The sequence below is a fragment of the Microchirus variegatus genome (genome assembly GCF_963457635.1).
Source record: "Microchirus variegatus genome assembly, chromosome: 4".
NCBI classification, from domain to species: Eukaryota; Metazoa; Chordata; class Actinopteri; order Pleuronectiformes; family Soleidae; genus Microchirus; species Microchirus variegatus.
In genome coordinates this window covers 18820736-18848106 of record NC_139805.1, presented here as the reverse complement: position 1 = coordinate 18848106, position 27371 = coordinate 18820736, and the positions used below count along the sequence as shown (strand labels likewise).

Below are 27371 nucleotides of genomic sequence, written 5' to 3'. Positions count from 1 at the left end.
TAATGTGTCAACTGAACACTTGGGATCCAAGGCCTTTGCCTTGTAGGACGTTTAAATAATGCAGAGCAATGTCTCCGCGTGGTTTGGTTTGGATACAAGCCTGTACACCACTCAATCATTCATTCACTCACAGTCATTCATTCACTCATCTTCTACCGCTTTATCCTCCACATGAGAGTCTTGGGAGGCGATTGGTGCCAATCACAGCTGACATATGGCGAAAAGCAGGATACAATCAATAAGAAATAAATGGATAAATAAATATTCCCGTTGAAGTTTCCGTTTGATCAGATCACACTTTATTTTCAGATTCCACTGGAATCTGTCTTGCAATCTTAAGAGATTGCAATGAAATAGAATAATGCTCTATATGGAGGCCAAACACCATAAAATTCAATATTTTCTACATCATGTGACTTTAAAACCTCCAACCGATATAGTTCAGTCTGTCTGACAGACTATACACGATACATACATTTTACATTTTCAGCAAGACAAACAAACAAACAAACAAAGTGTGTATATGATAGAATATGTGTAACGAACGCAAAAACAATCGGTCAACTCTTTACATTAGAATACAAGTGTTATACAGTAGTGTCACAAAAAGTACTGTATGTTTTTTTTATAAGGAAAAATACATGGAAAAAAAGGACACACTCACATCACATGAACTGATAGTATTTTTTGCGAGTTTTCTGCAGTAAACGTCGTCGTGTTGAGGTCACCGTGGCTCAATTTGTGTGAAGTATATACACAGATATACATTTAGAGTGTGAACGCGTTTAAAAGAAGACAAGTGGACATTAAAACGTGCATTAATTAGCACGTCTCCACCGTGCTAAAAGACTGTTATTCTGTTCTATTATGAAGAGTTCTCAGTATAAATACAAAGGCAAGATTCCACATATTAATTTGATGCAGTTTTGTCATTTTAAAGTAGATTAAGGCCACGCAGTGTAAGTAGAATGTTTTCATATTGCTTGGAGTTAGTGTAGATAGTTCTGTTAACGCTGCACTGTACAGATGACACCGTACAGTGAGGAGAAATGCATGTGTGTGCAGAAATCAGTCAACTCCAGAATCAGTAAATGTCTGGAAGCAGACTGTAGTCCCTGTCCCAGTATCCACCAGAAAAGAGCCAGTCCTGGGACTTGTTGTGGGGGTTTTGGCCCTGTTGAAACCACCTGAAAACACACACAAACACACGCAGTATATTCAGTGACACAAGGCACGACATCGTATGTTAAAACAAATAGCAGAAAAATAGGACACAATGTCAGACAAGCATCCATCAAGAGGGGAATCTAAATGTGTATGTAAATGTAAATCCCGCAAATAAAATTAGTCAATATACATCTTTGCACATAATTAATCAACTGGAGCCTGCGGCGACAACTGGATGATTCCATACAGTGAGCGATCTCATACAAAGTCACTTCCTGACAGTATAGAAACATTCAAAATGATCACATGACTCTTTAAAATGCACTTCTATCACTGGATTAACACTGTAGTATAGTGCTAATATGAATTTAAGAATGTGTAGATCAGCTGTGTGGTGCTAATTCTGGGGGCTATACGTTGATTTAATGTAAGTGTGTACGACATGTGTACGTTTATACTGTATGTACATGTTTTCTTTTATTCTATAGAGGGTTAGCATAGCTCAGAATAATACATTTTGCTTCCATCTCTAAATCACTTACTGTTGTCTGACATTATTTTGAAGTACTACTTCTACTTGCGCTTGTATTTCTACTTCTGCTACTACTACTAATAAGTGTAGCTGTCATGCTGGTGGACATGATGCAAATGAATCATAGTAGAAATTAAAAGAGCATTAAAAATAAAAAGAGCAAAGGTCAAATGATCAAAGCACAGATTTCAAGCACATCATCAAAACAGCGAGCAGCTCTAACCTTGGACCCAGGGCAGGATTCCTGAGCATCGCAGCAAAAATGAAACAGAAAAAAAACAAAAACAAAAGATTCAACTTGAGCTTTTTTAGAGGGAACGAAAAAGGTATGAAATGATTCCAGAAAAGATGATAAAACTGCAGCATCAAGGACAAACAGATTCAGGGAGTTAAGTAAATTCAAATGACAATTATCAACATTCTCTATTTAGAAATAACTCAATAACTAAATTTGTCCTCCTATATGTCCTCCTGTACAGTACATTAAACATGAAGCTGCTTAGTCAGCTGAGCAAAAGAGAGGAAACATCAAGCTTAATGCAGTTAAAGTAAAACTAAATTAGCTGGACACACAGAAACTTCATCAGTTCATTGAAGAATCTCAGTTAATCCAAACTCACTTTGTTTTCCACTCTTCGTCACATTTGGCGCGGTTCTTACGAGCAGCTCTCTGTTTCTCCTCAAGTCTCTTCTTCTCCTCACTGGCCAGATCTGTTTTTTTTTTTTTTTTTTGTGACAATAACAACAATGACAACATTCAGGCTGCAGTGGTGACAGCGTTAATCCCGGATTAGTTCCAGTATGTTATCAACAGTTATTACCGATGTCGCCGTTCTCCATGGCTCTTATGTCGGGCCTCCGTCTGCAGTCCGTCTGAGGAAGGACTCCCTCCATATCCTTGTGCAGCTCGTTCAGCTGCATCGCAAAGGACGTGAAGCTGTACATCTGCCGTCAAATCACGTTTTACATGTTAGAACACAGACGAGGGCTCATGTCAATGCTTATACATACACTACCGTTCAAAAATTTGGGGTCACCTATATTAATTTTTTGTGTTTTCCATTAAAAGTCACACTTTTATTCATCAAAAGAGTTGCAAAATGGATAGAAAATATAATCAAGACATTGACAAGATTAGAAATAATCATTTTGCCCTTCAAACACTGCTTTCGTCAGAGAACCAGCAAAACTGTTTTCAGTTGTACTAACATAATTGCTCAAGGGTTTTCTAATCATCCAATAGCCTTCTAACGCGATTAGCAAACACAATGTACCATTAGAACACTGGAAATGGACCTCTATACACCTATGTACATATTCCATTAAAAAACAGACGTTTGCAGCTAGAATAGTTGTTTACCACATTAACAATGTATAGAGTGTATTTATGATTCATTTAATGTTATATTCATTGAAAAAAAGTGCTTTTTCTTAAGGACAAAAATAAGGACATTTCTAAGTGACCCCAAACTTTTCAGCGGTAGTGTTCATAGTGCACAATAACCAGTGAGACCTGGACAGAGTTGGTTGGTCTTGGAGCGATTCTCCACAGCAGCTGGCTGCCAGGAATCACTTCCACCGTGTCAGCAGCAGCAGGTGAAGCCGCCGCCGCCGCCGCTGCCTCCTGATCCCCACTGCCACTCTGCAAACACAAATGTTTAACTGCACTGATGCATCTATAGAACATGCCACTGCATGATTACAGAGCACCGTTTCAGATTTACCGATAGCACCGTGTTAAATATGTTCTGATACGATCATTTTTATTTGAGAAATGCATTCGGTCCTGGTGTTTTCTAAGTGATGGGTATCAGTATCAAAATCATTGGATCGGATATCGGACAGGTAAAAATATAAAATCTGATACAATCCAAAAATCCTATTTAAAGGTGCATTATGTAATAAATCTAAAGCAACTGGACATAAAATCCTCCTAATATGTCACAGAGACTCAGGAATAATGTTCATATAACAAACTGAACTCACCAACAACAACAGTACAGACAAAATATTTGCATTAAAAAAAATACTGCAAATCATGTTTATGTTTTGAAATCATGTTTTGGCATGTGGCGCCACCTACCGCCGTCTACTCATCATTGCAGTCAGTAGAGTCTCAGCCGCGGAGCAACCACGGGTTACCAGTTACGTCAGAAAACCTCGGTATTTTGAATTTGAATGTAGTAACAGTTTTTGGCCACATTCTTACATATTGCACCTTTAAAGCATGCTTCACTAACATTTTAGCTGAGTCAAGTTTGGGCTGTTTTTGAAATGACTCAGGACAAATGTGTTGTTAACGTCTTCAAATGTTCATAAATGAAGAAAAAAAACACAAAGCACTAAAAAAAAAAGGGTTCATACCACGTTGCTCTTTTTCTCCACCGCCCCTCTCTTGTCATTTTTCTTATGTGCTTCGAAGGCAGCGGCGTCAATAACATACAGACACTCGGTCCATTTTCCATAGAGAGCACATAGTTTCTTTTTGCTGTGGGAAAACACAATTTCAAATGACTTCAGACTTCACAAACACCAAATAAGCATCTCAGTTAGTTTTGGCCTCAGAAATTCAAACTTTGTGGCAATCAAAAGCTCAAAAACTCAGAACGGGGCACTTTCATGTGCGGCCTCACAGTAGCAGCGGATTTTTTTTGAAGATTTCGGCAAAAATGAAACAACGTCAAACATAAAGAAGTTTAAAGGCAGCTTGAAAAGTTGACTTTGTCTGTGTGATAGCAGCAGCTCTCGTTGTTCAGTGTCATTATGAGTGTCGCTGATCTGCATATCTCCATGTGTGCATCACTGCAGCAACATGCTGACTATTTATTCTTCTCACTGCTGATGATGTCCACTCATTCTTAGTGAGTCACTGGCTCTGTTGTGTTAGAGATGACTTTATTCCCATTGTGTTTTCAACCATCTGCTCATCTGTTTTTTGTTGTTGTTGTTTTTTTGCTTTATCCAAATTAAAAGACAACGCATGAAGAAGGTCACTATGAGCTGATTTTCATTTCACACTAAAAGTCTCTCATTATATTATTATATTATGTGATTTATTTACAAATTGGTGAATTGCAAATATGTAATTAATGTGTTTTCTTCAATATTGGGCTTTGATTGTCATATTCATGAATTAATGCTGTAAATCCTGATTTAAGAATTAAGCTTACTGATCTTTTCTATAATATTTAATTAAAGATCTTGTCATTTTTTCATTGCATCCTATCTCAACGCAAAAGGCAAAGAAGTAAAGACTAATCCAGCGTGTCTGAAGTGTAGATGTTAGATGTGTTTTTAACAAAGACGCCTAAAACTGTACCTTTTATCCATGATATAACCTTCGACCTTGTGCAATTCTTTGCCAAAAAGGCCACATGGTTTGAAATTCAGGAAGCACCGTTCTCCGGTCCTAGGTGAGAAAAGAGAACACAACATGTTATCCTCTCACCTTTCTACTGGAGGAGTCAGTCAGTCATCCATCCTCATCCATACATAAATAACTACATCCACAAGTCAACAAGTGACGGAAAATCGACAAAAAACCCCCTGAAAACTTTTGAACAGACGTATATTAGAGAGTCAAAATTAAAGAATCCCTCTCCCAGAACAGAGACGTGGGCTTAGATATTACATATCATTTACAGATATATCATTGAAACCATTTTTAAAGCAGTAATGGAAAATGTATACAGTGGAAGTGAGGAATGTTGGGAGGTAACATCTGGTCTTCATGTTTATCTAAGATCAGATCACTTCAGTTTATTGCCAGACTTGAATAATCCAAATAATTAGAAACAAGACACAAAAAAACGACTTAAAAGATTATAAAAGACAATCACACCAGTGTTTCCACGTGCGTCACTGCTAACATATAGCATTAAACCTGGGGTTTGACAGCAGCAAAACAACAACATTCAATTTGGCAGTCGAGCTTTATAAGAACGTTTCTTGAGAAATAATCTGCTAAAAATCATTAGTTTCTGCATGCTGACTCTCTCACTTAATAAAACCATTCACAGTAGATGAGTTTGTCCTTTTTACCTGTGGTTGATCACCTCCACATTTCCATACTGCTCAATCCACAGCTGGCCGACGATGATGTTGTGAACACAGCACGTAGGATTCGTCCATGTGTAGGCTTCATTGTACCTGCACAGAAAAAAAACAGGAGAGAGAGACAAAGTGTATATAAATACCTACAGATGAAGAAAATAAACTTTAATATCCTTATTTTTTTTTTAATCAGCTGGATGTTCTTACTGGGGCAACTCCAGCGTCATTATGCCCTTTGGCTCAGCTTCCACGCTCTTGCCCCAGAACTTGAGTTTGGGGTAGATGGACCCATGAAACACAAAGTCTTGTTTCAGACCCTCAGCGTGGAAGGCGCTGACAGGAGGGTGGTGGCTCACCTGCTCGGATATGAGCCTGAAACCCAGATCCTCTCTAGGAGACCAGAGAGACACACACAGTACTTTTAAGGTTAGCTGCTCAATTTACCTCAAAGGTGGAAGGTGGTGTTATCTGCCGTCCAAGGTTTTGAAAATATATTATTTCAAGGCTCATATTTGAGCTGTGTCCTGTTTTGAGAGACTATTAATTTTGTTCCAGATTAATAACATATTTCCTTACAGCACTAGTTCAGTGAACATTGAGTAGGAAATGCTTAAAAACACTTAATTAATGGATAACACATATTCACCATTAACTAGGCACTTACTAACATGCATAAGTAGCATACTAGCCCTTTATTAGTAATCATTAAGCGCGTATTAACACCTTATTCTACCTCTATTACGACATTAATTAAGATTTTTCCTACATAAGGTGTCAATACGTGCCTAATATTTAAAAATAGAGGGCTAGTATGCTACTTATATGCATGTTAGTAAGCACCTAGTTAATGTTCTACTTTTATTATCAGCAGGAGCAGCTAAATGGAACAGTTAATTTCAAAATGACATGCAATTTTAATTAATTTTCAATTATTAATTAATTTTAGAAATATGACTTGTGGGATATTTTCTCAAGAAATGTATCATTCAATTCAAAAGGAGAAAAAGAAAATGAGAATTATATGAAAACACCATCGTTAATGCTATCATATTGCAATAATTAGTTAAAGGTGCATTATGTAATAAATGTAAAGTAAATGGCCATAAAATCCTCCTAATATGACACAGAGGCTCAGGAATAATATTCATATAACAAAATGAACTCACCAACAACAACAGTAAAAAAAATATTTTGCATCTGGCGCCACCTACCGCCGTCTACCAATCATTGCAGTCAGTAGAGTCTCAGCTGCCGAGCAACCACGGGTTGCCAGTTACGTCTGAGCTACAATGGCGGAGAAAACGAAACCTAAAAGACCTCGGTATTTTGAATTTGAGTGTAGTAACCGTTTTTGGCCACATTCTTACATATGGCGCCTTTAAGTCACGCTAAATAAGAATCAGGTGTCACAGTTGAAAGCACATCATTTCAGCCCTATTGTCAGTTTATATTATACATAAGCTGGATAGTCCCTCTTACCTGACCAGTTCATAAGTTTCTCCCAGCAGAGGGTTGAAAGGTTTTCCTGTCCGCTCCCACTGGGAGGCCACAGCGGACACTGCAAATGATGCCACACACTGGCAACACACACACACACACACACCGCACACATTTATACACACTAATCTCACAGAAGAGGAACATTTCTGGTCAAATTCAGTCTATATTTGACACAGTTAAAGTCATTTTCACAAGCTATTTCCTGGATATTACAGAGCGTACAAACCTTCATTCTCTCAATAGAGTCTGAGGAGACGTGGGCTTGGTGGATGAGGTACGTGTGCTCCATGTACTCTGTCAGACGCTGCAAAAAACTCAGCGGCTCGTTGAAAATGACTGGCATTGTAATCTTGGAGAGTTCCTAAAATGACACACGAGGAGTGACTCATTACACACAAAAGAAACAGTGCCTTCGCGAAGCACTACTTTCAAAGTGTAAGATTCACACTGAGCACATTAAAAAGGCTCAAGGAAACGCTCCGACTTCAAAGTGCGACCATCATTTGTGAGTCGCTTTCTGTCAGATGAATAAATGAAACCTATTGTAGCCTGGGAAAAAAAAAAGCTTTAGAAATATCATTTTGAAACAGGATTGAATAGGCTCAAGACATTCCATTGAAGGATTTAGACGCCTGAATCTAATCTGGAAATAGAACAAATAACACATTAATCAACAAGCTACAGCAATGCTGTGTGGTGTTTTCAGCTAAATATTAATTCTCTTAAACTTGATTAATGTGCTCAGTACAAAATGAAAGGTGTTGCCTAGCTATGGCCTGGAAAGGCAAACTCTTTGTCTATTGGAGGAATGCAAAAAGGAGTTGCTCAGGTATAAAAGTGGAGGGCTCACTTTGCTCTGATCTATTTCAAAGCAATTATACACTTGGATTAACATACACAGGAGTAGTATGCTCAATTTCTGAACAATAAATCCTCATTGACTGGACCTTAACTGAGGCTATGTACAGGATGGACAGGAAAAAATAGAGTTACAGCTGACAGCAGCTTTACGCCACATCTAAGAAAATAAATGAAATGACTATTCTCACCATTCCAATACAGTTCCTCAGGATACTCCAAATGCTGAAGTCGTTTCTTGAAAACATTGGCGCAGGCAGACTGCTCCTAAAATAACACACACACACACACACGCATTAACACATTGTTGTCCTTATGTAACATATACATGAAAGAAAAAGATTTCAATGGTTTCAAAGTGTCATTTGTTATTCAGGTGAATTAAGTCTTTTGATGCACTGTACGGAAAAGAGAAAAGAAGCACAGGGAAAATCAACACAGACTCTCAGCAGCAAGAATTATCTATCAGTGGCATCTATTTAATCTCACACCATGGTTCTCAAACTGCGGTACGTGTACCGCCAGTGGTACGTGGGCTCCCTCTGGTGGTACTTGTAGGAAACTCAGAAATACTGTTCTACTCTATATGCCAGGGTATGTGATCGGCGTGGAGCTGAGGAATTGTGACAGGAGTGCGTAGAAAATGAATCATAGAACAAATAATCTAATTTGTCTTAATCTAATTTTGTCTAAAGTATATATGTGAGGAAGAGGAGGAGGGATATGTGATTTATGCACCACTGTAGTTTGATGTCAGGGATAATGGATTAACTTTGAGATATATAATAATATTTTCTCAGGTACTTGGAATAAAAAGTTTGAGAATGCCTGGGGTAAAATATGTAACGGCAAATTTAATGTCTTTGTCTCAAAGCTACAGCTGCCCAACACCCGTTTCCTAACATAAGATACCAGGTCCTTTTTTGTATTCAAATTAGGATGTCAAGACTCAACTCAGTGGGAGGCGGCCCCGGTACCTGCCGTAGACAAAGGGGTGTGAAAGCACAGCCTGGAGGGGCAGACCCTTTCCCACACAAGAGATCTGAATGAGATGTTCCCCAGGAAAAATTGTTTAGGTCTGACTATGCTCTGGATTTTTCTTCAGCTACGACCACTCGTGTGCAGATCGACCTTTTCTTAGCAAAGAAAATAAAACCTTGACGGCCGACAGAAGTCTCTATTTCATTCTTCACCAGCAGCAGCAGAGAATTTCCACAACACAGATTCAGAGGATTTTAAAAGTCACAGAATCAAACCTATAACATATATAAAAAAAACCGAATACACAAGAGATTAACATAATTACTCAAATGGAATTGAACTCCGAGTGTGCTTGAGGGATTGGCTCACATGGGATCATTCTGCAGACTGATTATTGCGTTACACTGAGACTTTATCAATATTTAACAGCTCCAACACTGAGCTCTGCTCTTTCAATGCAACTTTTTTTTCTCCTGCCTCCACCAGGCTGCATCCAAGTCTAAATAATTCACAGTATAAAGAGGAAAAACCCGAGGGACGGCATGAAAGTGTATAACAAAGATCACTGAGGAAACAAATCTCTCACGGCAGTTTTGGAAATAAAGTCTTTGACTGCTGTTAAATATCCAACTAATAAGACAAGGCCCTCCCTGTGTTGACTTTCTTCATCTTTTGATGAGAGGTGACGATGATGATGATGATGATGATGATGAAAGTGCACAGAACAGCTAATTGTGGACTGTGTGGACAAACAGCACGGCTGACCTGCGTTTTGTGATCCCATTGGGCTGAGTCTCATCTTTGTTGCTATGGTGATCGTCCTGCAACATGCTGGTGGGGCTGCCGCGAGGGCTGCTTAACATGACAGAGCCTGCGTCCTCCTCGTCGTCGTCGTCGTCCTCCTCAAAGGAATGGCTGGCAACCGTCTCAAAGCCGCTCACAGAGAGATCTGAATCCGAGTCTGACGGAGATAAACACATGAATGCGATTCACCGTCAGCACATAATTCATTTAATCAGCGAGCACTTGATGTTTTGGGTGAAATAAAAATAAACGAGGAGTCAAAAGACCTTTGAAATTGAAGGGAACCAATGTGAACTGCTTCACCAGTGCATATGCCAGCTACTTCATTAGGTACACCTGTTCAACCGCTACAGTTTTTTTACACTGCTGTATTCATACAGACACTCTCCTGTCATTTGTTTAGGTGCATCTGTTAACTACTTAGTGCAAATATCGGTGCAAAAATGATACCAATAAAGGTTACAGAAATAATTCAAATATCGTATCAAACACAAAAAAAAAAAAATGAAATATTCAACAGAAATACAAATAAATAATACAAATCAGAATATGAGTTTTGAGCTGAGATTTCAAGGTGATGAGAGGAGTGGGGCTCTCGACCACATGGTGGTCAAACGAGCAGGTGGGAGGATGATTTGAATGGAAAAAAGAAGAAGACCTGACTGTATGGGTGGGTGTTGATGTGGAGGAGGTTGGCGAGGTTGGCGGGACATGATGTGGACGTATGCTGGATGAGAGACATTACTGACATGAGATTGGCATGACATGGACAAGATGAACCAATAAATGTCAATCTGAGCATCAGAATGAGTAAGAAAGGTGATTTAAGGCATTTTGAATGCTGGTCTGAGTATTTCAGAAACTGCTGCTCTACTGGGATTTTCGTGTTCACAGAGTGGTCTAAAAAGGAAAAGGGAATTCTCTGGGCAAAGATGCCGTGTTGATGTCAGACAAGAATGGTCAGACTGGTTTGAAATCATGGAAAGCAAAACAATGACTCAAAGAACCACATGCTACCATCTTTGAAAGCAGAACACATGCAGATTACAAAGGATGCTACTTCTAACCACTTGTCCCACGTCCCTAATAAAGTGTATGTCTCTAGATTTCATGCATATATAAACTGACATCTTTGCTATTAGTGTCTTCGTTGCACACTTAAACTGTAACATGTTCTTCATAATACCACATTGGCCTGAAGGTAAGAGATTCTCCTCTGTAAACATGAGAAAGTGTGGCTTAAAGTAATCTTCTCAGAATCAGTCTGTCACTTATTATTCGCACAAATAAAAAAAAAACATTAACAATCATGCTCAACAACAAATGCAGATCTCCCATGCATCGGAACATCAAAATGTCCCAAAAGGACCGAGTGTGTGTCACTGAGCGATGAAGTAAAGTACTGTCTGTGATGAAGTCACACCACTGCTCTGCTGAATTCCACATGACAGACTGCAGACACAGCTGGTCACCTGGATGAGCTTCCTCACCACATGTTGCTTTTCAAAAAAGAGTTTTCAGTTGTGCCATTTGGTGCAGGATAGAGATATAAAGACAGACATAAATATGATGATGACATGAAATCAGGACGGCGTAGAGCTAGAGCAGCAGCCTAGAAACGTCTTGGAAGCGAGCGTTGAAAAAATGTTTTTTATCCATTATTCTGAGAGTAGATTCAGCTCTGACAGAAGATAATCGCTTTTAAGGGATTAGGCTGCATTAACATGTCATATGTGGATCTGCGAGCACGGGGAGAGAAAACGACACGAACAGATAAAAAGGGCTGAAACTCAGTCGAATCCAAACGTGTCTCGTGACATCGTGAATTTGGTGAACTATATACTGCACTTCCAACAGTTTTCAACTTTGTCCTCAATTTTACACAAATACCACGCCATGGTACAGCCATTACTCGCTTGATGAGTGTCAACCAATTTCACACAGAGGTTGTTAAAAATGAGGAATAGTGAAGACACTGTAAAAGAAAAACTAAAGATATAAATGATGTCAAATTGAAGAACAATAACATGAATGATTTAACCTTGCAGTATACTATTAAAACTTAAGTTAATGGAAAAATGACCTGAGCGAACTTATTTCTGTTGTTGTTTTCGTCACTAGAACCACATTTTGTAACAGTTATTATTTGTAAGGTGAGAAGGGCAGGTGTAAATGAGCTTTAGCTCCTCCCCTCAATCACCTGCTATCAGATGAAGTCTTGTTTTTACAGTTGAATTGCAAGTACAACCCACCCCAAAAAAGCATTTTTTACACCATGCAGGTTATTATGCCAAAAACAAACATTAATTTTTCCACTGGAGCTTAGGTCACACCCAATGAGTGTCAAACATACCAAAGACATTCTCCGTCAGGAAAAAGTATTCCAGTGTCCTACAGGTGAATGACAGTGAGCAGTGAGTGTGAGCAGGAGAACCGTCACAGAATCCCCTCCATCTTCCTCAGTGTGTTTCAGAACTTGTCAACTCACCAGACACGGCGTCGTGGAACTCATCCTCGCTGAGGGCGCTGAGCGGCGGCGATCCCTTGACGACGGATTGCTCAAGTTCGTGGTGCTCTGTGGCCAGAGTCTGCAGTGCTTCAGAGAGGATCTTATTCTTCTCAACCTCCTGCTCCAATTTCACCGTGCGCACCTGAGCTCACCACACACACACACACAGGCTAATCACCCACAGGAACATAAACCAACATCTTCCACATTTGATAACTCACGATAAATAATTTATTCTTCTTCTCGCCCAAATTTTCATTCCACCTCGCGTTACAAAACGAAGACGATTGTGCCTTTCTAGACCAGCTGTGAATGCAGAGGATCTGCGAGTATAAACAGTTTGTTGACTGACTGATCCCCCTGTCTGCTCTGCCTCCTCATTATCAGACCCACAGAGAGAGGCAGCGATGGAGCTGAGAAGGATAAGCCCTGTTTATCTGTAATGGGGGACAGCTGCCATGATGCTGTCGTCTCAAATGGCCTGCCGGAGAACATGATTCCCCATGAAGGAGAGGGAATCGAATGGCAGGTAATGGACTCGGATATAAAGCATTATCCAATCTTCGCTTTTTGCAGAAGTCATTAACGCAGTTAATATGAAGATGTGCTCATTTTCAGTCGCACCTGGCAAAGTTGCCGCCACTTGACGCACTATTTAAGAAGCAAAACAGAAAATATTAGGATTACTGACAGTGCAAAAGGTGGCAACCAGGGGTCATATGAGGCAAAGTGAAGTGATGTATTAAAGGTCACATAGAGTGGTCCTGTTGCACATATATGTTAGTTATGGAGGTCTACTTACATATATTTACTTTTTTTTTATGGTCAAAAACCTCCTAGTTGCTGTAAACGAGCCGATTGAAATCCTTGATGCCGTGATGTTTCAGAGTGAACTTTCACCCCCAGAAGACAGAGTCTTGTGATTGGCCAGTACTATTCAGCACATCCGCTCTCAGAAGAACAGCTCCCCCCTCTGGAACGGTGGATGCACTGCTCCTTATTATCAAAACATTGTTTTAACAGTGTTTAAAAATAGCTTCGTCACGACTCCCCGCCGCAGTCCCTTTTATGACTTTGACCCGGAGTCAGACCCAGAGTCAGAAGACACTGTCGCTCGTGAAACACCTAGTACTAGGACTAGTGCCCGGAGCAGGACGATCGGCTGTTCAGGAGAACCGCTGTTTACGTAACTATTACGGGATTTTCAGCTTTCTCAGCAATGGCTGAACTGTTTGTTTCGAAACTTCAGGGCTTCATAAACAAGGTAATGACGCAGATACACACTAAAAAAAATACGTTAATAGGAACTTCCGGTCTAGGTCCGTGAAGTCCTGCTGCTTGACCCCTCCACAGGTGGTGCTACAGTTCTGCAAACCAGTATTGCAGGAGGTGGAAGTGATTCACAATGGAAAGAGAACAGGCCCCCGCTGCTTAATTCAGACTGCGTAGCGTTCTTGTGCAGACGGAGATATACTGTACACGTTTGAGCCGTTTCTATTGAGCTCAGGTTTATTCATGGGCGAGCTGTGATATTCTGCAAGTCTTTTGTGTGCTCTGCCTCTGCAAATCACAGTTCAAAAGGCAGCACAGCTGAGCGGTTGAGACCCCTGCCCAGGTGTTAAAGCCTGAAAGAACTGGACTGGCTGTAAAACTAAAAACATTCAAATGAATTTGGCAGCCTGTGTGCTGCAGCAGCAGCAGCAGCAGCAGCAGCAGCAGCAGCAGCAGCAGCAGCAGCAGCAGCAGCAGCAGCAGCAGCAGCAGCAGCGCCGACTCCTCTAAATACTCTCGAGAAATTCAGCTACGCTTGAGAATAAATGCTGGGTGGTTTGCGAAGAGAAAACAGTTCAAGACCGAGTCTGAGATTGATTTGTTCCAACACCTAGTGTTTGGGCCTCTGTTGTTCAAAAGTTACGTCCGTGATAGTAGGGCAAAGAAAATGACAGGCGGGCAGAGCACCAGCAGTGTTAAAAAAAAAAAAAGGGTACTATTTCTTTGTATTATCAGGTGAAGGAGGAAACCCTTTGATTTACACACTGAACTCGAGTGTGCATTTACCGGTGCATTCAAACGCCACACTGCATCATAAGCAGCAGCTGTAGCACTTTTCATGTTAAACAATCACCAGTGGATGACTAATTGTTTATTCTGATTTGATGTGGACAAGGACAGCTGGTTTAGAAACGACACTGAAGTGCTACCTTAATAATTCAGAATCAGCAAAGTAGGGACATAAGGATTTTAGGATTGTGCTGAGCATGATGTACACTATAAAGTAAAGAATCATTATTCAAATTCATGCTAATTATGGTTTTGAGACAATACAAAACTGTATTTGGATTAGAATGAGTTTTAATGTATCAGATTATGGCAGGAAATCACCGATATGCAGAGTTTGTCCATCGTTTTTGTTGATCTCAAACGCTGAGCAAGCATTCATGTTAATCTCTAGATAAACTGTGGTAATTTCAGTGGTCTATTTTTAGTTCGGCCATTTTTTTTTTTTTTTCCTCCACAAAATACATACAAAACTATTCATCAGCCACTGCTTCAATAGCTCTTCTGACTCATGTCATGTTTTTTTTTTTTTTTTTTTTAAATCAATAATAACATAATTAATTATATTATTTCACTCTATACCACCTGTTCTTACACTACAACTAAACACTACATGACTGCTATTTTGTTTGGATTATATTAATAACGGCGAAAGTGTGGTCACATCAGTATTTGAGTATACTGATGTGATCATACATAATTTGTTGCTGGCATAGATCTATACAAGCTTCATTTGAAAAGTATTCAATTTACTGGATTAGCGGAAACATTTCTGTCGTGTTCTCAGAGTAAGTTTTCCAATAATGTGAAATTACTGCATAAACAATTACAGATGATTTGATTAGTATGACCTTTCCTTTCTAAGTACTGTTTGTTTTTCTGAGTCAGAGTGCTGATGGGCTGGAGGCCATTGTAGTAAATCCCTGCAGTACAGTTGTTGACATTATAGTAATAATAATAATAATAGATTGTACTCATGTCATTTTACAGCCTAATGAGGTTTAGGTTTATTATAACAAACACCACAAACAATTGGAATTCCATCTTAATATGCCATTCCTTCAGTAGAATAACAATGCGTTCAGTGAAGTGCTTTATAAATAAAGTTTTGTATCGTCACCAAATTGATGCACAGGGCTGGTGCTTATTGTGAATGACAAGATATGCCATCATTTAAAAAAAATGTTTTTCTGGACTATTGTAATACATCAACTGAATCCTTCCATTAAAATCAAATCCATTGACTCAGACACAAAGAGCTGACACATAATGACTGCACTTATCTGAGCAGCTTTCATGAAGTAGGCGGCAAATGTGCCGACGCCGTCTTATGAAGTGTGTTTTATTTTTACATCACATTGTGTAAAAGACACATATCTGAGGGTCACAGACAGTAAGGAGCCTGTTAATTATAGTATTTATAGCCTGTGTTGTTTTTTATTATTTGCAGGATCCACAGATGTGAAGAGATACAGAAATATTTGACTAAATAAGAGCGGAATATCTCGACATATTGACGAAGAAACCCAAAACAAATGCATTTTAGGATACAAATATTGGCAGTGAAACAAAGATTCACGTGTACTGGTGGTGGTGCTGACACTTACCCCTTCCTGTTTGGACAAGAGGCTGAGACAGACACCAAGACTGACACTGGTCTTACTGGACAGCTCACAGATTTCTTGCATTTTCTGCAGTACAGTCGATGGAAGGCCTAAGGGTACAAACAAACACACACACACACACATATATATAATCCATTGTTATATATATATATATATATAACAAACAAAAGTAAATATAAATGTTTTATGGTTTATGAAAAGCTACAAACTAGCACAGCAAACCTCAGATGTTGCAGATTCATAATGTGGTAGGATATATATATAAATATACTGTATGTATACAGTATATATACACACACGATTGACAATTAAATAACAGGTCTTACTCTGTGCAAGTGTGTCATTTTTCACCATGGACAGGAAAGCTGCCACCTCTTTCTCCAGCTTTTTCTGGCTCTCCTCTGCCGCCTGGTATCACAGAGACAAGCTTTTTATTTCAATCAAAACACAACGCATTATTACGCCACATTATTCTCTCACAACGTGATCATTAATAAGGAGTTCCAGTGAGAGAGCCACCTGTAGCGAATCTGTTAACTCCCCCAGTGACATCGCTGGCCCGTCGTCATCCTCCTCCTCGCTGCCTTGCTCCTGGGAGCAGTAGTGAGTGCTGTAAGCCGTGTGATCCTCCAGGGCGTCCAGCCATGCCTGCCAGACAAGAACGGAGTTTTTCTCAATGAAAGAACACTTTAAATATTTAGTCAACAGATGGTTAAGTGTGGTTTTGAATAATTAATTAATTAATGATTAACACTGCGACCTCATCTTATTATTTTTCACATGTCACATGCCGCCAAGTTGGTTTGGTAAGAACCAAATCAACACAAGTCCACATTAAGGGACCAGTGTGTAACATTTCCCTTTCCTTTGCCTTTCCTAAGTATGTTTGTTAAAGTGTATTGTTGATTCTTATACACCAGATCATTACATTTGTTCAAGACCTAAGTATTTTAGATCATAACTTCCTAATATGCAAGGGACATCTGTCTGTTTGTCAACAGCATTAACATCCTTAGGTTTACTTTCTAGTGATACACTAAGGGCACCAGTGTGCCAATATGATGTTGTTTGGATGAGAAATAGAAAAACACTCAGCAAAAATATAAACGCACAAAGAAAAACTTGTAGTTATTGTTATGTCAAAACAGAGTAACTATCCAAAAATAACAGTTCAACTTTATCAATAAAGTGGCTTTAATTTGTGAGCATTAGGATCAAATTCAAAACAAAAGTCCTGGAGTAATGGCTTCCGCCCCCAACCTCACATACCTCACCCCCATGCAAGTTTTTCACATGAGTGACAGATTTCATTGAGCTTTACTGAGTCTCGTTTTTAACACCAAGGCCAAGTTTTGCTTCCAGCTGATGCACACGGAATACATGTTGTTAACGATGTGACGTTAAAAATAATCCAATAAGCAAACGCACGTGGCAGAAAAGTTTAAGCTCCTGAACCAAGAAAGCTCTGCTCTGTTCTTCAGTGTTGGCTGTATGTGGCGATTTCCTACCTTTTTCTTTTTATGAAGTAAAATGGCTGAGGTCCAGCTCTTTTATTAAATGCTTACTCAAAATATTTCTTCTCAGGATTTTTTTTTTACTGGTCTTCAAGGCTTTAAGGGTCTTTAAGGGTCACAAATACATGTTGTTAAAAGGGCAAAACAAAAGCAGTGAACAGTGTGGTCACAGTGTTCACGGTTACTGCTGGAAGGGAAATTACACTCACTTTTCTCGTTGCCTCCGGGTCATTTTTTGGCGAAACCTTGAAGTGATGCACGCTGTCATCAAAGCACTTGAGGGTAAAAAAGCACATATCTTTGGCTCGGATCTGGAAATAACATAGATCAAAAAAAGAAATAAGGTGTTGGGGCGGGAAAGGTCCATTCACACACTCAATACACACATTGTACAGTTTGTAATTGTTGGCTCACCAAACAGTGTGCGTGTGTCAGTGCCTTACAGCCTTGTCTTCTGACATTAGCAGCTGCATCTGACCTTTATATGAAAAAAGAAGGCTTGTTTTTCTTTGTCTGCAGAGAGAAAAGCTTTATGTGCTTGTTAAAATATGACGACACATTTGATTTATTAACTCCGGCACTTTTCAGAACAAAAGTGCACAGAACTTTCATTAATCCATTCTGTACTTTTTGTCCACGTCTCTGATTCAAGGAGCACAGACAAGGTGAGCGATGACACCTACTGTTTGGAGTACCAGGATAAAACCCCGTCCTGGAGGATGACCCAGTGGGAGCCCCAGCCAAAGAATCTGTAGCTCTGCAGGATGCCACACGAGAGGCGAATCAGCACTTTGATTTTCATTGGTTACTATTATTGATTTTAATTGGATTTGAGGGCAGGCACAGCAACTTAAGAGGAAACAAGCATTAGAAATACCATCACATACACACACACACACACACAAGCAGACTATGTGTTGTGAATCAAGGACTTTGCTGTTGAGACAACAAAGTCTCACTGATTAGATCAGCAGGTAGTGAAACTGAAGTCAATTTTAAGGGTTTCCCAATTCCCGGGTTATGTTATTTGGAAGCTGCCGTTATTGCCTGCCGCCAACTTTTAAGTAGCACTCGTGTCAACATCCAAGTGGTAATTACAACCGAGAAGATTCCCCCTTTCTATGGAGGGACGAGACTGTGTTCACTGTAATGAAGGAATGTCAGCCAGTGAATCTGCAAGTCTTTGATGCCTGCGCTGTGTGTGTGTGAGTGTTTGAACAAACTCATTTTGAGTATGCACACACCAGCCACTTTATTAGGCAAACGAATTAAGCTGCTTGCTAATGCAAACACGGTATCTACTCAGCCAATCACATTGCAGCAACTTGAGGCAACTAAACAAAGTCATGGAGACGTGCTGAAGTTTAAATCGAGTATCAGAATGGTATAGAAAGCTGATTTTGGACACGGCATGTTTGTTGCTGCCTGGCGATCTGGTCTGAATATTTCAGAAACTGCTAACCTATTGGGGTTTTCAAGCACAGCCATCTCTAGAATTTTACATTTAACAAATCCCCTGTTGATGCCAGAGGTCAGAGGAGAACGGCCAGATTCGTTCGTGAGTACAAATCATGTCAACCTATAAAGGAAGTGGGTTACAGCAGCAGAGGACAACACTGGGTGTCTCTCCTGATACAGAGGACATCTAATAAGGCGGCTGTTCATGGTTGGGTTTGTATCCTTAAAGTTGCCGTAATCAATTCAAGTTTTTAATCAGCCATTATACAATTGTAGTGTATGATGGCTAAATGGTTACTACTACTACTGTATACAGTGTGTACATAATTAGTGGTCAGTATAACTTGGTAATATTGGACATTAAAGCATGTTTTGCGTAAGTTTTCTGTAGAAGCAGGGTCCCTGAAGGCAACACAGTGTATGAGTTGTAAAATGGTCGGGTATAATATCCCTGCATAGCTTGTTCTTTCTAAAACTGAGAAGAACTGTGTTCTTTGAGCTGCAAGAGATTATTAATAATAATAATAATAATAATAATAATAATAATAATAATAATAATAATCCCCACCCACCCGCTCGACTTTACCTTCCACAGGAGTCCTTCATACTTCTTGACATGGCGAGTCATGCCCTGTAGGGCACCAGAGAAACACATGAAGAAAGTATAAAAAAACACAACAACAAAGAAAATAATACATCTGAGGTAACTTGGGAGAGTCGACTACAATCTGAGCACGTACTCTGTGAACGCTGCCGTCAAGAAGCTGCTTCATGGTTGTGTCACTGGCCAGGTCAAGCATGGTCTGTCCTGCAACACAACACAACACATTGAGTGAGCAACAGTACTGGTTCACTGCACAATATTTAAAGGCTCTTGATGACAATAGCGTGTCCTGTACATGTACAGAGTATTCATATTATATGAACAGCACATATACTGTATGATACAGTACGTTTAGTAGCCCATGGTATGATTCCTACATTGTGTTCATCACATTTTAATGTCACAGAAATCACATAATGTTTGTGCTTTGGTCTTGTGAAATAACTGTTTATACACACTACCAGTCAAAAGTTTGGACACACCTTCTCATTTGAATGGTTTTCTTTATGTTCATGACAATTTACATTGTAGATTCTCACTGAAGGCATCACAACTATGAATGAACACATAAAGAATTATGTAGTAAACAAAGAAGTGTGGAGTAACTCCTCAAAGTAGCCACCCTTTTCATTGATTACTGCATTTCACACTCTCGGCATTCTCTCGATGAGCTTCATGAGGTCGTCACCTGAAAGGTTTTCCAACAGTCTTCAAGGAGTTCCCAGAGATGCTGAGCACTTGTTGGCTCAGCATTGTTTTGCCTTCACTCTGCGGTGTGTTCAAACTTTTGACTGGTAGTGTAATTAGAATAATTCAAACTTTCTCTCACTCAACACCGGGAATTATATTTTTATAAAAAAACAGTCTTTGGTTGTTGATGTCATAAAGTTACAAATGGTTAGTTTCATTTTTAAAAGAGGCAGAGAGTTAAAGAAAAGGGCTGGGTACTGCATCATTTGTTTAATGTTACTGCAGCTATTGGTCAAAATAGTAAAAGGACATGCATAAATACATTTCGAAATGGCCACAAAATGAATGTCCATATTCAAGGCTACTGCACAAAAATAGAGATCTATATCACAGATTGACACACACACACCAGGCAATTTTTTTGGTCCATTTTTCTTTTTCATTGCTGGCCTTGTTCTTTAAAGACTGCAGGAGTCGTTCATAACTGCCAAACTCTGATGGATGTTCCTTACCTTTCTTGTTCCTGATGTTGGGGCTGGCTCCGTTCTTGAGCAGCTTCAGGGCACACTGCCTCTGGCCCCGATACGCTGCACAGTGCAGCGGAGTGTTACCCAGCAGATCTGTGCAGTTGATGTCTGGAGGCTTCTTCATGCTGAGCTACAGCAAAAAAAAACAAAAAACAGATGTGTTCTTTGAACACGTGCATCCTGCATGTCTTTATCATTCTGCTCTTGCGCTGATGCAGGGCTCTTAATTTATCACACTGTGTAACCACAAGCTGGCTCTCGGAAGCTTTACTCCCACTCTTCATTATGTTTTTCATTTCCTGGTGAGGTTTTCGCCGTCAAATCAATTGTTGTCAATGAAGGTTGGGGTTGATCGGAGACTTGTCTCGTGGAAATGAACTGTCACATACAAACACACCTGAACTACGGCTTAGAGATTATTCAACTGAAATTTGAATTTGCAACAATGCAAAATAAATGGTTTGTATTTATATCGCTCTTTTCTAGACCACTCAATGCTGCTTTATACTACAGTTTTGTCATCCACACACACATTCATGCAGCATCATCAGCAGTGTGGGATTAAGTGTCTTGCTCAAGGACACATTGGCATGAGCCAGGACTCAAACACAGCCTACCAGTTGAAAGACGACTCACTCTACCACTAAGCAAATTGCTAAGGCAGCAATTAAGGACATACATTATTCATCATGATTAAAATATGGACAGAGTGGTTCATGTTTTGATGGTTTCTTGCGGTAATTCTCAATCAATCAATTGAAACCTATCACATGGTGAATATTAAGCTGAAGTAGAGCTGGAACAATAAATGAATCGATCCATTATTTATCAATTACTGAATTAGCTATTTCGATAATGGATGAAGCCATTTGAGGGTTCATGTAATATTACCTTCTTCAATGTAAGTATAATCTGCTTTCTTTTTTTGAACAATTTCACAATTTTCTAACATACAATCATGACCACAATATCTATTGCAGTATTCCTAATCTGAACTGATATTAACACACAAAAACACATTACCCGCCACACTGAACATCAGAATAAGGGTTCTCTGATTTCCTTCCACAGTCCAAAGACATGCAGTTTTGGGGATTATGTTAATTGGACACTCTAAATTGACAGCGAGTGTGAGAGTTTAGAGTTGTGGACTGGCGAGCTGTCCAAGGTGTGACCCCGCATATCGCCCCGTGTCAGCTGAGATTGGCACAGCATCCCCTGCAGCCCTCACGTGGAGTATAAAGCGACAACTATTTAATTTAGAAAACTGCCTCAGACTCATTTTACAGGGTCACTGACTTTTAATAAACAGAACGTATAGCCTCGAACATCCCCACTCTGCTCCATTATGGCTACACTGTGAGGAGCGTGCAACTTAGTGACTCCAGCAGCCAGGATTAGGCTCAGTTATGCAGAACCGAGGCTCATTTAAAAAGACTTAAAAAGTTCCTCATGGCGTGGTTCGCTACAGTGACGGCGCCTCCAGCAAAAGTTGCATGGCGTTACTTTAATGTGCATAATTAAGTGACTAAAGTTTTAGAACGGGTCACTAACCAGCTGAGCCAGAGTTGAGAAGTCTCCTTCCCGTGCTGCTTCCAAAAGTTTCTCCTCCAGTTTCCTCTCCTCGGTTCTTTCAGCCGCTGGTATCAGCACAACAATGGATCAACATGGTAAAACAATGCATAACTTCAGAATTCATACTTTATTATTAAAATAATAAACAAGTTGATTCCATGAATATGAAAACATTCAATATGGGGATTTCAAACAATGTGATTGAGTGAAATTTCTTGGATTGTAACATTGTCTCTCTCACCTTCCAGCATGCTTCTGATCTCTGCATTCTGAGTGACATCCTTGGGAATCTGTGCTGTCCCATTGATGACAGTAGCGCATGCATCATAGTGCAGCAGCAGCATGACAACCTCCTGATCAATATGTGATTAACTTATTGAGTGACGGAAATTTGGATGAATAAATGCATGGACAAAATCAAACTATCAACAAAGAAATGCAAGGATTTGAAGGAAAATTAAAATCTGAAGGGACATGCAGAATGAGGACACATGAATGTACCTTTCTCCCTGTGAAGGCGGCTTTGTGCAGCGGTGTATCGCCGATATTGTTGGGCAAGTTAACATCTGCCCCAGCCTGTAAGTGACAGTGTAACGACACAATTGTTATTCATGCAGTTATTTAAAACCTTACAGTGTGGTGTGATAGGATTCAAAAGAAGATACCTTAAGCAGTTCCTCCACTACAGCTTTGTGTCCAAAGTAACAAGCCAAATGAAGAGGTGTCCATCCCAGGTTTGACTTGCTCTTACCTGGGAAAACATGAAAACATTTCATCTAACAACAAAGACGACAGCTAATTTTACACCCAGGTGTTGATTATGTACCTTTGCAGTTGATGTTGATCTGTGCCTCCTCCCTGATCTTGGACATGAGAAGCTTCTGAATCCCGGGCAGATCTCCATTACGGGCACAGCGCAGGAACTGCTCCTCTGGCTCCAGCTCCTCCATTGATCCTTGAAAAAGAAACAGGCAATGGTAAAAAAAAAAGAAAAAAGTGATGCTTTTCATTTCTGTGACTCAAAAACAATCAGAGGGACAAACGCTCTGAGATTTCGAGAAGAAATCCAGTGGTTATAAGATCTTTATTCCTCTTAATAAAGAGTTGAACAGCGTATTGAGGAGCAAGAATATAAAAATACATTACAATGGAAAAATTGATTTTTTTCAATATCAATTAAAAAAAAAATCTTCATCTTCAACATTTGCTCTTAAATGTTCTGCCTAAGAAGGGTTTTCTGTCCATATATATATATATATATATATATATATATATATATATATATATATACATATACATATACATATATATATACCACTCAAAGCTGCTTTACATTACAGTTTTTGTATCACTCATCTGTCATTCATTCACACACTGCTGGCACAAGGACACATCGGCATGTAAAGTAGTGGAGCCTAGAATTGAACCCACAACCTTCAAGGTGAAAGATGACTTGCTCTACCACTAATCCACAAATCGCTAAGGCAGCAATTAAAGACATATCATGTTTATCGGTGGCAGAAAAGTGATTTTTTTTTTGTGGTAATTTTTGTGAAAACATCACAGAACATGCATAATCTCTCTCTCACACACAAAAAGTTCAGGGGAGAAACTATAGTGATAATTAAGACAGTTATTGTAAGGTACAGTCATTCTGACTTTCAGTCTAAACCTGAAAAACAAACAATAAAACAGGATTATTCTGCCTCTGTCTTTTAAACTCCACACCTAAACCGTCTCAAAATCCCTGTGGTCACAATCAACCCTGATGACATCACTGGGTTTGTTTTTAAAGACATTATAGAACTTTTCTTACAGTTTCTAAAAACTGTGTTCTGCTCAATAAACTAAACTTAAAGTTTAAAATTGGCATACTGCACCTTTAAAAATGTAAACCCCGAGAAGTGGCTTGAGGTTAAATTGCTCAACAAGGCATCAGCATTTGTCACTTAAGGACACATGAGGACAAAGTCACAAGACTTTCTTATGTCAGGTGGTGAAGAAAATGATGAGGAAGAAGAAATCGGACATACTAGAAAGAAAAAGCTAAAGTCGCCAAGGCAGGAAGGAGATGACTCCTTCCTTTCCCTTCCTCATTCTCTCTTTTTCTCCACTGACCTTTCTGTATTTACAATCAAACACTGACATGCAGACACACAAGAGCTTTAATATAATGGACTGCCACGTGACTATGAGGAAGCAGAAATTAACCACTTCAGTAAGAGACGATAAATCACTGTCACTGTGACTTTCACAAGACTGACACCAAAACAGGTTCTGTGATTTTGAAGCATGTGACACAAACGGTTAGTAAGCCTGACGTTCTACATTCAGAATTCAACTGACATGCAGGAACTAACTATATGACCACCAGGGCACTTTCATGATCAAAACATAATCAAGCACATGACCCTTACATAACAACAAAATAGAATGGTAATATGAGGGTGAAATTCGATTGCAGATATTAAGGAGCTATATGACTGGAAAAAGTAAAGAATAATGAAATGACAGAAATTAAACTGCTACGCAGTATTTGATTAAACACAATAAGGAAAAAAAGATATTGAATGCAAATCTTTGTTGTTTTTTTTCTCTACCATGAATCAACAAGCAGCTTTTGGACAGTCTGTATCTGTAGTCTGGGAATCACATGCAATACAAACTTTCACTAAATAGCAACAGCAGCGTAATTCTATGTGCAGTGCTACTGTATCAGTATTTCATCTTAAAAAGTGAAAACATCACATTTCTGTCATACCTGACTGTCATAAATATGTTTACAGGTGTGTTGCAGCAGGGAAGGCAAAACAGGCAAACAATGTTGGGTCCAAAGACAGCTGTTTAAATCATCCACTGCTATTTAATCCATAATTCCATAATTTAATACTTTTATCACAACCCCCTTAACCCTTAGTGCAGTGCTGCATGTGCACCCTTGCTAAATTGCCTTGGGAATAATACACAACTCCTTATATGGACATCCTGGGGGTGTGTGTTTTTTAACGCCATCTTATGTGTTGTTGAGTCAAAGTTACGATTAATTTTATATTGCATAAAGTAGTGATAGTTGTGCAGAAGTCAAGCCAAGCAAACTTTGAACCAGATTTCACAAATTCAATCTGATTTTGCTCATATACATACATACATACATATATATATACACATATACATATACACATATATATATATATATATATATATATATATATATATATATATATATATATATATATATATTTATATATATACATTTATTTATTTTTTACTTTGTTCTTGTACGGCGACATTGATTGTCTTGAAAGGCGCCTTAAATATAATGCATTATTATTATTATTATTTATATATATTCACATGTATATATATATATATACAGTATATACACATATATATATGTATATATACACATATATGTGTGTATATATATATATATATATATATATATATCACACCACTTGTGACATTGACCCTTTCTGATTGACATACTGTATTTGCAGTAAGACTGTTGTTATACAGAATCCACAATCCTGCACATGCTATCTTGAATGGTTGTATTGTTTGCGCTAAAAAGAAGTATTAGAAAGGTTTTAACTGTTGCACGTCGATTGCACCTTTTATTTGGTTATTGCACTTTATAATAGGTGTTCCTATTGAGGATTGTATCTCTTTGTCCCTGTTACACATGAGAGCAGGGGCGTGCACAGACATTTGGAAGGGGCAGGGGGGCCGAAATGAAGGGCACCGGTGGGGCAGGCATTTCCCACATTCTCACACACCTGTGTATGCTGGGACATCCTTTACAGCACAGCATCACTGTTTGCCACTGAGACCACTGAATATAATTTCCTCTCAGGACACACTTTGGGACATTGTCATGTGTGGACAGTAGGGAACTTCATAACAGCAGCCTTTTTGATTGGGAGGACACCCATAGGAAACAAAATCGCAAGGGCATCGTAAATATATTTTTTTATATATCCACATATAATTCATCAGAGACTAGCCCTGCTGTTAATGTAATAACTAAATTACTCTAACTGTGAGTACACTTTAAATAATAATTTGAGCAGATTGTATATTTTTTAACTAGAACTTAAGTAAAATGGAATAATTTTAACTTGAATGAAACACTGTATTGCCCTTCCCACCTACACAATACCATATGGTCAGTCCAAATCCTCACATATTATTGTTATAATCTGGCACAGCTGTGACCAGGTGACAGAACAGCCTGCACTCACGGAAACGGACAGTGATAAAATAAAATAAGACAGTGTCAAACTCACCTATAGCTCCAGCTGCTTCAGTCCTGTGAGGGAAGTCTCTCAGATAATCCTCAGCTCCTCAGAGCAGCTTCCTGCTGCCTCGCTGTGCAAACACGACGCATCACACCGTGACAGTTACATTTACAAACCTCGTACAACCGTGTGTAACCGACGCAGAGCTGCGTGACAGTGAATTACATCTGTCTGTGAGTCACTGACACATAAACGCACAACTCTTGACTGACTGTTTACACTGACATCAGCTGATCTCCGCAGACCGGAACACGCCCGGACGTCTTTTTTCCCCTCGTGTGTGCTTTCAAAGTAAAAGCTGAGGAGGTTGTTTCAAACATAGAATAAGTTGTCCACAGTCAAACTCAGCCCGTGACAACTTTTACAAACTAGCTGCTGTGCTGAATTAAACGCAAAACTGGTAACTGACTGGCTTGTTGTGGCGCATACTGTGGACTGAAAACACGGCAGAACCCGGAGGTTAAAAACACACGCACCCAAACCGCTTCCACCCCGGAAGTACTTAATACCTTTCATTCAGGCTGGATATATTTTTTTCTTCTTCGTGGAGTTCATGAGCTTCAGGGTTTATTTACACTTTTTAACACGTCAAAGGTCTCTTGATGGTGCATCAAACTA

General features: G+C 39.3%; 1 protein-coding gene across 1 annotated transcript; it reads right to left on the bottom strand.

Moving 5' to 3' along the window:
- Positions 1-1012: 1012 nt before the first annotated feature.
- On the bottom strand, positions 1013-23405 carry osbpl1a (oxysterol binding protein-like 1A; the record flags this gene model as incomplete). Its single annotated transcript, XM_083888369.1, has 28 exons — positions 1013-1187; positions 1923-1943; positions 2320-2410; positions 2521-2644; positions 3213-3341; positions 4064-4187; positions 5019-5108; positions 5741-5848; positions 5960-6142; positions 7232-7329; positions 7479-7613; positions 8302-8377; positions 9857-10052; positions 12384-12546; positions 16070-16176; positions 16414-16495; positions 16607-16735; positions 17811-17912; positions 18016-18079; positions 18285-18358; positions 19646-19690; positions 19800-19867; positions 20866-21010; positions 22435-22520; positions 22697-22808; positions 22957-23031; positions 23121-23206; positions 23282-23405. The coding sequence occupies 28 exons, from the start codon at positions 23403-23405 to the stop codon at positions 1085-1087; spliced, it is 2940 nt and encodes a 979-aa protein (XP_083744495.1). The 3' UTR covers positions 1013-1084.
- Between the last annotated feature and the right edge of the window lie 3966 nt (positions 23406-27371).